We start from the raw sequence: 12,588 nt of genomic DNA, 5'->3' as shown, positions 1-12,588 counted from the left end.
GAAGATTTTATTTATTTATTTGTCAGAGACAGAGGGAGAGAGAGCAAGTGAGCACAGGCAGACAGAGAGGCAGGCAGAGGCAGAGGGAGAAGCAGGCTCCCTGCAGAGCAAGGAGCCCGATGTGTGACTCGATCCCAGAACCCTGGGATCATGACCTGAGCCGAAGGCAGCGGCTTAACCCACTGAGCCACCTAGGCGTCCCTAGAAAAACATATTTAAACGGCAGAGCTCGCATGAGAGAATTGTGCAAAATTGCATTCATAAAGGCAGCCCTTTCCAGCTGGAGGTTTTTAGTTTCCAGGTAGTGAAGTCCTCACGGTGTCAGCCAATTAGGTATTGCTGAATCCTCAGATGACCCATTTTCTGGCTGGGGAAACTGAGGCATAGTGGGGACTGTCTCCCTTTGTTTTTGAAACAAAGTAAATGTATTTTTATGATTTGTAAATGTATTTTTTGTAAATGTATTTTTGTAAATGTATTTGTAAATGCATTTTTATGAAAATCTGCACAAAATAATAAAAATAAATTTAGTTTTACATTTAACAAGTGACTTCTGTTAAAAATAATAAAATTACATAAAAAAGAAGAGAAGAAACTTAGCTAAAAAATAAGTTAGTATGTACAACTTGTGAAAACATTTGTGAGGTACTTACTATGTGCCAGACACTGTTCTTGGGGTTGAGGATACAAAGGTGAGCAGGAGTTCCATCCTGGAACTTTCATTCTAGTGGAGGAGAGCACACCATATTCAAGTAAATGAAAATGTATGTAATTCCAGGCCAGTGATATGTGCTATTAGGAAATGTGAAATAAAAGGTGCCTGGATGGCTCAGTCATTTGGGTGTCTGCCTTTAGCTCCGGTCATGGGATCATGTCCCACGTCAGGCTTCTGCATTGTGCGATCTCTCTCTCAAAAATAAAGAAATAAAATCCTAAAAAAAATTAAAAAGAAATGTGAAATAAGGTTAGGGGATAGAGTGGAGGAGCAGGGAAAGGGATATTTTAGGTCAGGGAAGGCTTGGAGAAGGTGGCATCTGAGCAGAGATGTACTAGGACGGCGGGTACTAGGACGTGGTAAGACTTAGAGGAGGAGCATTCTAGGCAGAGGGAGCAGCAATGCAAAGGTCCTGGGGCAGGATGAGTTTAGGTGCTTCCAAAAATAGCTAGAAGCCAGAGTGACTGAGTACAGTGAGTCACAGGGGGAGGAGACAAGATAGGAAAGGACAGCAGGTGCCAGACTCACAAAATCTGGGGTTTCTGATGGCCATATTTACAGAAGGGAAAGTGGGAACGCTTGACATTAAAAATGACACAAACAAAAACTCTTCATTTTAATATTTCTAATTATAAATGCAAGACAGGCTTGTTAGAACATTTAGTAAGTACAGGACCTTGGGCACCTTGGTGACTTGGTTGGGGGTCTGCTTTCAGCTCAGGTCACAATCCTGGAGTCCTGGGATCGAGCCCCATGTCAGGTTCCAAGCTCAGTGGGGGGGTCTGATTCTCCCTCTCCCTCTGCCTCTCTCCCCTTGCTTGTGCTCTCTCAGTGCGCTAGCTTATGCTCTCTCACTCTCAAAAAAAAAAAAAAAAAACCAAGACAAAAAACAAAGCTTATATATAACACATAGAATATACATGGAAAATTTATATATAGATGTTTTATTATTTATACAATAAATATATCACAAATATAAATACATAAATATAAGTGTTTCATGTTAATGTAAATATAGATTAATGCACTATATATTATACCAATCAATATTATACATAATTACATATTTTCTTATATTTAACCAATGTATTTAATATTGTAACATTTATATATTTGCAAATATGTAAATATATACTTATGAAATATTATGATCAATTTATACTATATAAATGTGCTATGTATTTTTGCAAAAATATATAGCATATCTTCTGTTATATGCATAGTTCAGATTCCTGCTTTCTATATAGTATAAAATGTTATAAAACTTATATGTCTTATATTATATTATAAAATGTTATAAAACTTATATGTCTACAAAATTTATAAAATATATAGGTGTATATAATGTTTATATAGTAGACCTCCTATTAAATAAACAGGGGTTAGGAGTGCCCGGCTGGCTCATTTGGAAGAACATGCAGCTCTTGATTTCAGTGTCGTGAGTTCCAGACTCACCTTGTATAGAAATTACTTAAATAAATAAAACTTTAAAAAAAATGATGCTTCTCAAACTTTGATAAATAAATAAATATGTATGGGTCAGAAACTGCATCCTAAAATGTGTATTTCATATCATAAAAGAGCTCACCTGTAATTGCTACTAAGATTAAGTTATTAATATAGGTAAAGTGCCCAACATGTAGTAGTATAGAAATGGTGGCTATTAATTATTATTATTAATTTTTATCATTAAGAGACTATTGAATCTTTATTCTGTATTGAGTATCATACTTTATGCTTCAGATGTATAGTATCTTTTTAAAAAAAAATTTATTTCAGAGAGAGAGCCCGTGAGCACCAGCTGTGGGGTTGTGGGGGGAGGAGGGGCAGAGGGAGAGAGAGAAGCAGACTCCCTGCTGAACAGGGAGCCCTACCTGGGGCTGGATCCCAAGACCCTGAGATCATGACCTGAGCCCAAAGGCAGATACTTAACTGACGGAGCCACCTGGGTACCCCTAGATGCATTATATCTTTTAATCTTTGTGTTAGTCTTATTATCCCCATTTTCCTAATGAAGCAACTGAGGCCTAGGATAAGCCCCTGCCTTTGTGGAGTGTACTATGGAATGCCCGATATGTGTAGGGAATTTAGCAATTCTCCAGTTCTGGCTTTTTCACTTGTTTCTTGGATCTTTGCATTTATTTTTTAAAATCCTGTTTTCTTTGAAGTTTTTGCAGGTCTGGTGCGGTTGCCGGGGCGGCTGGGGCCCATGTGGTGGAATCCCATATCCCTGTAGCTCACATGGGGGTGTTTATCTTTTCTTCCCACAGAAGGATTTACTCCTCAGTGAAATCCCAAGCAGCACCACTTCACTGTGCTGCAGAAAGACGGACGTGGAAAAGGTGATGGCTATGGAGATCTGCCGGAAGTACCTGGAGAAGAGAGCTGGGAGGCTGCCAGAGGACTGCGCTGAGGCCTTGGCCATGGCCACGTGCCTCTGCCTGAGGAGGCGGAATGCCAGCTTGGCTGAGGTGAGCCTCACTCTCAGCCTTTTCCCCCGTGGCCATGGGCCCCTGACCTGGGTGGCCTCACAGTTCTGCTTTACCAGGAACTGGGGCATGGCTTGGGATTGAGGCCTTTACTTAGATGTCATTTCATAAGCCAGTGCTGTATGTGGTTGCAAAGATCGTATTGGAGCTCACAGAAGCAAAGGAGAGAATCGAATGGATAAGGGTAGCTCAGGAGCCTGAGGGTGTTGTGCTGGTGCCGGGGTGGGGGGGGAGGGGGGCCAGGATCCCAGGCTCAGATGTTAACAGAACACTGCTTTCTCTGAATCTCCTTGATTCCTCCTCTCTGGTCTACAGACTCCCTTTTCCTTGCCTCTATCCTCTTGGCCAGGGGATATGACTGTCTGTCTTGTTTATATGTTATAGTTCTATACCACTGAGAGATCAAGTCTCCAGGTCCCAATTCCAGTCTCTCAGTGAGAGAGACTGTTTGGCTTCCCTACAGTCAGAAGTGTACCTGTTGGCCAATTCGGTAAGGTGAGGGGAGTGGGGTCCGGTTTATAAACCTGGTGGTCAGGGGGCCCACCCCAGAAAGGTGAAAAAGGCTGATCCCAGAAGAAAGGAGCATCTTTAGCCGCTGGGCTTAGGCAGATACCCCAGAAATCAACCACATTAGGAGCAAAATATTTTCCTATGGATGTGATATATAGCGTAGTTTCCATGGTAACAGGTGTAAATTTGGGGACCACTGCTAGATATTTCTAAGGACCAAATAGCTGCCTGAGAGGACTCTTCGAGACCATCTAGCTGAGTGATTTTCAAGTGGTGCCTGGCAGAGAGGGGCTCCTTGAAGTTACCTTGGGAATTGCTTTCAGCAGCAAGAGGGCATAGAGAGCTGCAGGCCCCACCCATGACGACCACCAGACACCCCCGTTCACTTCACAGAATCATATTGAATTCTAAGTAATTTATCTGAGGGAAGGTTTTAGCAGCTGAAAAAAAAAAAAAAAAAGTCTTCAAACACCACTGCTGTAGCCCAAGCCTGCCATTTTATAGGAAGTAAAGGTCTAGAGAGGAGAAGAGGAGGCCAGAGTGAACTTCTGTCAGAACTCTCTGGACTCCTGATTCATTCCCTTGTTCACCGTCTTTCACCATGATGTGGCAGGAGCTAGAGACCCACGACTCAAGATCCTAGTCAATGTTCTTCACCTGGGCTGTTCCCCAAGTGCCTGAGTGGTAACAGTGTTCAGTCAGTCAGCACTTGTGTGTGGGGCCCTGGGGGATAAATCGGTGAAGGCAGGCCCAGTTCTACTTTCCTGGAGCTCTCAGACAATGCACAGGAATCATCTGGGTGGGGAGCATTGGGATAGTGTGTGATGGCGCCCCACCCAGGGGGACTTTCCCCAAGGAAGTGACGTGTGAGCAGACAAAGGGCAATCCAAGCAGATGGAACAGCTCATGCAAATGGCTTAAGGAGAGAGAACGCCTGGTTTGGTCAAGGGTCTGAAGGGTCAGAGTGGCTAGAACAAGAGTACTTGGGGAAGAGTGGTTTATGGTGGAGCTGGTGAGGAAGGAGGAGCCCAGTAGTTGAGGGCTTTGCAGGCTCAGGTAGGATTTTGACGAAAACACTAGGGGTTTGAACCAGGGGCAGGACATAATCAGATTGGTGTTCTAAAAAGATCTCTCTCCCTGAACCACTTATTTCTTTTTTCAGGCTTTCATCTCTTCATTTATTTTATTCTTCTCTTCATTGTATCACTTGAAGAAGCTGCTATAATTGAGGAGACCAGAATCCAGTGTTTTAAATGAGATAGTTTATTCTTTTTATTTTTATTTATTTATTTTTTTAAAAGATTTTATTTATTTATTTGACAGAGAGAAATCACAAGTAGATGGAGAGGCAGGCAGAGAGAGAGAGAGGGAAGCAGGCTCCCTGCTGAGCAGAGAGCCCGATGCGGGACTCGATCCCAGGACCCTGAGATCATGACCTGAGCCGAAGGCAGCGGCTTAACCCACTGAGCCACCCAGGCGCCCCTAGATAGTTTATTCTTTTTAGCTTAAACACTTGACTGTAAGCAGTTTAGAGTTGATGTGACAGTGCCACTTTATTGGGAACGCCAGGCTCCCTTTGTATTGTTGCTCTGCTATCCTTACTATGTGGATTCCAATTCAGAGTCCAGGATGGCTGCTCTAGCTCAGGCCATCACATCTGCATTCCAGCCACTGAAAGGGGGTTAAGAGGAGAACACACTCCCTACCTTTTTTTTTTTTTTTTAAGATTTTGTTTATTTATTTGTCAGAGAGAGAGCACAAGCAGGGGAAGTGGTAGGCAGAGGAAGAAGCAGTCTCCCCGCTGAGCAAGGACCCTGGGATCATGACCTGAGCTGAAGACAGACAGTTAACTAACTGAGCCTCCTAGGTGTCCCCACTCTCTGCCTTTTAAATGTGTGACCTGGAAATGCACACATCACTTTTTCTCACACTCCGCAGGCCATAATCTAGTGACATGGCCACACATAGCTACAAGAGAATATAGCTTGACAAATACTTATTGGGCATATACTGTGAAGATTTGTCTCAAGAGGTGATATTTGAAGTGGACCTTGAAGGATGAGGAGGTATTTGCTGTGTGAAGTAAAGGGGATAGGGCATTTGAGGTATACAAAGAGGAATGAGAAATGGTCCTTGCCTTCAGTATTTCACAAACAGACTAGGAAGGTGAGAGGTCATCTGGGTCATGGACATGAAGACAAGTAAGCCTTGGTCAGTGATCAGCTCTGCTACCTACTGGCTAAGTAGCCTTGGGCAAGGAGCTTAACTTCTCTGATCTTTTAATTTTTTACCTATAAAAACTTATTGTGTATCATATTTCAAATGTACTTTGTAAATTGCAAAGGCGTTGAGCAAGTGAGGTGTATCATTGTTATTAAGGATATGCTTATATGCCGTTTACATACTTTGTATGTAAAGAAGAAATATTCCTTCCTTGCCTCTTGATTTCCTAACCTCCCTAATTAGAAACTCCTTCAAAGGCAAGTAATATCTATATTACTTAGGGCATTTCCAGTTCAAAGTGATAGAACTCGGTCAAACTCTTAGTTTCACATACATACTCACAGAGCAAGGGAGACTGGGAGGGAGTATATAAATGAGTGAAAGAATAAATGAATGAATGAATTTATTGGGTCATGTAACCAAACAGTGGACAGGACAGGCATTGGTAGGCCAGCTAGACCCAGGGTCTCCACCAGCAAAGGTGCATTTATCTGTGTCTCTATGCCTGTGCCCCACTTTTCCATTTCTTGCTTCTGCTTTTTTCTTTGCACGGGTCTTCATTTTTCCCTCCTGTGAATGGGTTTTTTCTTTGTGGGTGGAGTCTGGGTCAACCACTAGAAAGGAATTGGGAATCCTTCCCCAGTAAGCTTTAGGTAGAAAAATCCCAAAGAAGGGTTCTAGTTGGCCAGCTTGGGTCACTTGCCCAAACCTGGATCATTACTGGGTCAGAGGAAAAGGATACAGTGATTGGTCCATCTTGGTCATGTGCTCTTATCTATGGCTTGTGTGGATGGGGGCAAATTCAGCTCTGTTCAAAGGGCTTTCACTGTTCTTCTAGACAAAGCAAAAAGAATCAACATTTGATTCTTCATTGTCTCTCCTGAGACCTGTGATACCTGTAAGATTTTTGATTTCAGGAAGAGTTTTGTTTTACTTTTTTTTTTTTAATTAACATATAATGTATTATTTGCCCCAGGGGTACAGGTCTGTGAATCATCAGGCTTACACATTTCACAGCACTCACCATAGCACATATACTTCCCGGGGTCCATAACCCAGCCACCCTATTTCCCCCCCCTCCCCAGCAATATCAGTTTGTTTCCTGAGATTAAGAGTCTCTTATGGTTTTTCTCCCTCCTGATCCCATCTTGTTTCATTTTTTTCCCCTCTTTTTTTTTTTTCCTGAAGTAGGCCTCCATGCCCAGCATGGAGCCCAACATGAGGCTTGAACTCACATCCCTGAGATCAAGACCTGAGTTGAGATCAGATGTCCAATGCTTAACTGACTGAGCCATCCAGGTGCCCCAGTTTCAGAAAGAATTCTTTTCTCTCCTCTACCCAAGGTGTGTGGCTATGTGGCCACTGTGGACGAGCGGCTCAGAGGTCAAGAGACGCTGCTCCCTTGGAGTGGGATTTCTGAGGTCACAGGCTCTTCCTCCAACACTCCAGAAGAAACAGATGACGTGGACAATTCCAGCCTTGATGCCTCCTACTCCATGAGGGTAGCACCCGGGGCTGGGGCTGCCACCTCACTCCCTTCAACAGAGGATGGAGAAGGCAGGCTGCAGGTCTGTGGCGGAGCACAGGCAGACTCCTCAGCGGCCTCTGCCAGTCCGGAGCCTCCCCAGGATGGTAAGTGTGTGGAGATCTGAGTGCATGTGAAAGCGCATTCGTGTGTCTCTAACTCGGCCCATTCCTTCTGTCGCTCTCATTCATGCCTTCCTCGATTATTCAGCCATTCACCTACAAGCAGACTGTTCAAAAAGCAACCTTGGATAGGGGTCATCCTTGATACCTCCCTCTGTCTCTGGCCCCTTATGTCCGGTCCCTCACCTAGTCTATTCATTGGCCTAAATATTTCTCAGTTCCATCTGATTCTTTGCACTGCCTCCCATGCCCCCCTTGGCTAAGCTACTGTCCTCTTGCCGGATGACCACACACCCTTCCTGTGTCCTCTCTTCCTTGTTTTAATATTTTATTTTATTTTGTTATTTTATTTTAATTTTTTATTTTCAGAGTGGTTTTTAAAAACAACTCATGCCACTTCTTGTTTAAAGCCCTTATGTGGGTCCCCATCGTACTTAGGGACCAAGTCCAAACTCTTAATTTCTCTGTCTCTCCTTTCCAAATATCCCAATCTTCCTTCTGAAATAAAAATTTGGGAGGCCTTTTCAATGCAGTGTCCCCCTCCCCTAGTAAACATGGCTTAATGAATGTCCCAGGCTCTACCACTCCTATTGTTCCTCCTCCCACTGGGAGGAGAAAGGAAGGAAAACAGAGAGGGGGTGGGGTATAAATGTTCATCCCAACCTCTCCCATCCATGGAAGGAACATGGAAACCCTGTCCTTTCAGAAAAGTGGGGCAGGTGGTAGGACTTCACTGCAAAGGCAGAAACAATGAAAATGCTCATTATACTCAGGGCCTGATTCAGAAATCTGACGTAAGTGAGAAACTGAACAAGTCTGGCTTTCTAAGAATTATAATAATAGTAACTATTTCCAAATGCCTTTTGTTGAAGTTCCTTCTTTAAATTTCTTGTTGAGGGGGGCGTGGGTAGCTCAGTTGGTTAAACCTCTGCCGTTTGCTCAGGTCATGATCTCAGGGTCCTGGGATGGAGCCCCATGTCAGGCTCTCTGGTCAGTGGGGATCCTGCTTCCCCCTCTCTCTCTGCCTGCCTCTCTACCTACTTATGATCTCTCTCTCTTTTGCTTTGTCAAATAAATAAAATCTTTAAAAAAATAAACTTTTTGTTGAACATCAACTATAGAGACTTCATGGAAAATCGAGATCAATGAGGCCAAAAAGAAACTGATGGAGAATATCGTGTTCTACAAAGAAGGGAAACTGGACAGCATTGAGCTTTTTGGCCCCTGATGCCTAGAGCACGGCTTGTCCTCAATTGGAAAGATGAACACCAAATCAAGGAAAAGATCTGAGGCAGAATCATAATCTCCCAGGAAACACCAAACATCAGCTTTCCTGGACCAGGGAGAGAAGCTTCCATCTTGCCAGAGTTAGGAAAGAAGGGACCTCAGCTTTTCAATACACAAAAATCCATGAAGTCATCGTTCTTTCTGGGATTTGTCAGTCAGAGCTGGGGAGCAGGGGACCGAAGCGGAAACCCTGGTCCATGGGCCCAGGATGTGGGTGATTATGTGGTTTTGGGGTGTGTGTGGCAATACTGTTACCCAGCTTATGGCCCTCGAAAACTGAGGGAGGACTGTCAGTTGTACTTTCCCAACTTACATCTCTGTGTCATATTTGCCGACAACCACCTTCAAACTTCCATGGCCTGAAAGATTCTCAGCTGCAGTTTACAAATACCAGACGCCTGGCAAAGGGCTCTCTGTAGGTTTTCCACATTCTCCCTCAGAAATCTTGTAACCACAGATATTTATTTAGTGCCCACTCAGCACCTTTATCCCCCCATCCCACTAATGCTAATGTTTTTAGTGGATCTTTTGTTTTGAGTGTATGTATTATTTATGGGTGAATGAAGAATCAAGAGAGCTAGTTTCATGTCCAGTTCTGTTGTTATTTAAATCAATTATTTAATTTCTGGAACCTTGGTTTCCTTGTAAGTAACACCGGTACATTTTCCTTCCCTGGCTTGTTGGGAGGAACAGGTGAGACACGGTTACAGAAGTACTTTGAGAATGCACTTGTCCTTTTTTATAAGATAAATGAAAAGACATTAAACCTATATTTCTGCCACGTACCTAAGGTTTATGCAGTGGGTATTCGTTTGAAAAGTCATGTTGCAAATCTTTTTGTGAAACAGATGTTATTTTAAATTCAGTGTGTCCTATTTTAAATAATCCTACTGTAGTGACTTTTTATATAAATAAAAAATATATAAAATATAAATAAAAATACATCTGTAAAGTCAACAGATCTCTTGCAATTAGTTTTGTGTCCAGATGAATTTGTTTGGAGAAGGGGCTCTGGGCCCATGATAAGGGGATATCAGGGAGTGCCTAAGAGTTGGGTGCTGGCTTAAATGTTGGTGTTAGTAGCTGTGTGATCTTGGGTCAAGTTAGGGAGTTACTCTGAGCCTCTGGTTCTTCATCTATACAATGGGGATTAAAAAAAAAAAAGTACCTGTCTCATGGATTTGCCAGGGCACGGGGAAGATCTTGCTTCATGAAAACATTCCATAGTCCCTGAACCAGGTCAGCTTTGTACTGATATGTAATAAAGTTGGGTGGACTCCAGTCCCGGTGGGCAGTGATCTATACCGACACCCCTATATTAAGCTCTGGTAGCTGTGAGGATTCAACTAGAGTGTGTTATATGCCCCAACAGGACCTGGCATGTGGTAAGAGCCTTACAGTTATAAGTAGGGTGGTTTCAGGGTTGTTTGAGCAATAGAGGGTACTGGTCATCTAGACATACCTGCATTTCTAGACCACAGCTTTATACATTTGCAGAAAGGTCAATGAACTACTTATGACAACCTAAAGACCTTTTCCCCTCAGCAAGCTGTGAATACATACATATACATACATTTCTGTATATCAATTCCAGGGGCCCATGGGCACTGTGATGCCTTTCTATAAATCCTTACAGGGAAGACCTGACTTTTCTTTTCTTTTTTTTTTAAGATTGTATTTATTTATTTGTCAGAGAGAGAGAGACAGAGAAAGACAGAGAGAGAGTGAAAGAGCTCACAAGCGGGCAGAGTGGCAGGCAGAGGTGGAGAGAAGCAAACTCCTTGCTGAGCAAGGAGCCCAATGCAGGACTTGATCCCAGGAGCCTGGGATCATGACCCGAGCTGAAGACAGTGGCTTAACCCACTGAGCCACCCAGGCGTTCCCCCCCCCACCCCCGCCTTTTTGTTTTTTAAAAAATGCATATGACCAAAAAAAATCCAGTAGTACAAACAAGTATGTGGTGGAAAGAAAGCCTTTTTCCCCACTGGGATTTTAGCGTCTCCCTTCTTCTGCCCACAGGCAACAACCGCTCCTAGTTTGGGGTATTCTTCCAAAGGTGATGAAAATTTATCTTTTTGCTTAACTAATCAATCATTAGATTTTCGTTGGAAAATCAAAACTGTGAGTTAGATTGAGCTGAAGACAGTTGGAATTTCTGGCTTCAGTGTGGGTATGTTTGTTCACATCTTGTTTTGGCCATTCTTCCTCATTAATACTTTTGAATTACTTTATAGTCTTTTTGCCTGGTATTCCTTTCTAAGGATATTTCATAATTTGTCATTCATAATATTTCATTATCCCAATGCTGGATTTTGAGGTGGTTTTTCATTCTTGTAACTTCAAAATGTGCTGCCTTTCAAAGAGGTTGTATCAATTTACATCGAATCAGGTATGAGAATGCATTTCCCCACATCCTCAGCTACAAAAAATATTACATGCTTTTTGATCACTGACAAATAGGTGCAAATTTATAATTTTACTTGTATTTTTAAGTGACAGAGGTGGAGACTTTTTTTTCACATACTAAAGAGACTTTCATAATTTTTGTCTGTTCCTTGGTTCATTCCTGTTTCCAATTTATTTTTTCAAGTTTTTTATTTTAATTCCAGTAAGCATGTTTACGTTTTAATACTTAAGTATCTCATTAAGAAGCTTCCATCAGGTGCCTGGGTGGCTCAGCATGTTGAGTGTGTGCCTTTGGCTTAGGTCACGATCCCAGATGCTGGGATCAAGTCTGGCATCAGGCTTCCTCCTCAGCGGGGACTCTCCTTCGCTCTTTCCCTTTGTTGCCCCCTTCCCCACCCCCCACCCCACGCGCGCGCGCGCCCTCTCTCTGTTAAATTAATAAGTATTAATAAAATATTTAAAAAAGTTTTTACATAGTAAGGATATCAGCCCTTTGTCATGTGTTGCGAATATTTTATTAAGTTTGTACCTTGTCTTTTAACTTTGATATTTTTGCCCGGCAAAAATTTTACATTTTACATTTTTGTGTAGCCTTTTTTTGCCTGTGGCTCGTAACTTCCGACTCGGCCACTTTCTGGGTGTGTCACTTGGTCTCTCTGAGCCACAGTTTCCTGCTCTGCAAATGGGGTCACGATGTTGGTGCGGGTTCGAGGAGGGGATCGGGACCTGAACCGTCCGGCTAAGCGGCGAAGCGCTGAGCAGCGGGGAACCGCACTGAGAGACAGGGGTCCGCGAACGCCCCAAACCCCACGGAAGGCTGGCGGGGGTTAGCGCGGCCCTGCCTAGCTTCGCGCTCTTCGGACCCACGTGAGTGACTCCGCCCCGCCTTGCTTCCGACCAATGCCTCCAAGCCTCCTGGCCAACAGGCGAGCTCCGTCTTGCTCGGGGTCCCGCCTCCTGCCGATTCGAGCAATGGGCGCCCTCCGTTCTGCGCAAGGCCCGCCCCCGCCGCACGCCTGGCTGCGGGCCGCAAGGCTCGTTCCGGGAGGCGGGCGCAGCCGAGGCCGGTGTGGCCGGAGCTCGGGCGGCGGCCGAGCTGGGGCTGCAGGAGTGGGGCTGGAGGCCAGGACGCTGCCGAGGCGGGACGGGCGGGACGTTCGGGACGTTCGGGCCGTGGGGGCGGCGGGGTCGACGTCTGGGCTGCGGCGGCGGGGACGGAAGGGGCGGCCGGGCGAGCCCGAGGGTGTCCTGTGGCGGCCGAGCGCGGCACCGCCGGCTCCTGAGGGGCGCCTCGGCCCCTCGGGCCCCGGG

The 12,588-nt window shown here is 44.4% G+C and overlaps 1 protein-coding gene across 2 annotated transcripts in view; it reads left to right on the top strand.

Annotated features, from left to right (window-relative positions):
* Positions 1 to 9,727, top strand: part of IRAK2 (interleukin 1 receptor associated kinase 2) — a 58,104-nt gene extending 48,377 nt beyond the window's left edge. For both annotated transcript variants that reach the window (XM_044253014.1, XM_044253013.1), the window contains 3 exons: positions 2,986 to 3,186; positions 7,281 to 7,569; positions 8,706 to 9,727. In XM_044253014.1, the coding sequence (XP_044108949.1) occupies positions 2,986 to 3,186; positions 7,281 to 7,569; positions 8,706 to 8,812 (597 nt within the window). In that variant the 3' untranslated portion in view covers positions 8,813 to 9,727. The remainder of the gene's footprint in view (positions 1 to 2,985; positions 3,187 to 7,280; positions 7,570 to 8,705) is intronic.
* The last annotated feature ends 2,861 nt before the right edge of the window (positions 9,728 to 12,588 follow it).

This window comes from Neovison vison, chromosome 6, assembly GCF_020171115.1.
Source record: "Neovison vison isolate M4711 chromosome 6, ASM_NN_V1, whole genome shotgun sequence".
In the NCBI taxonomy this organism is placed as follows: Eukaryota; Metazoa; Chordata; class Mammalia; order Carnivora; family Mustelidae; genus Neogale; species Neogale vison.
This window is presented reverse-complemented; position numbering and strand designations above follow the sequence as displayed.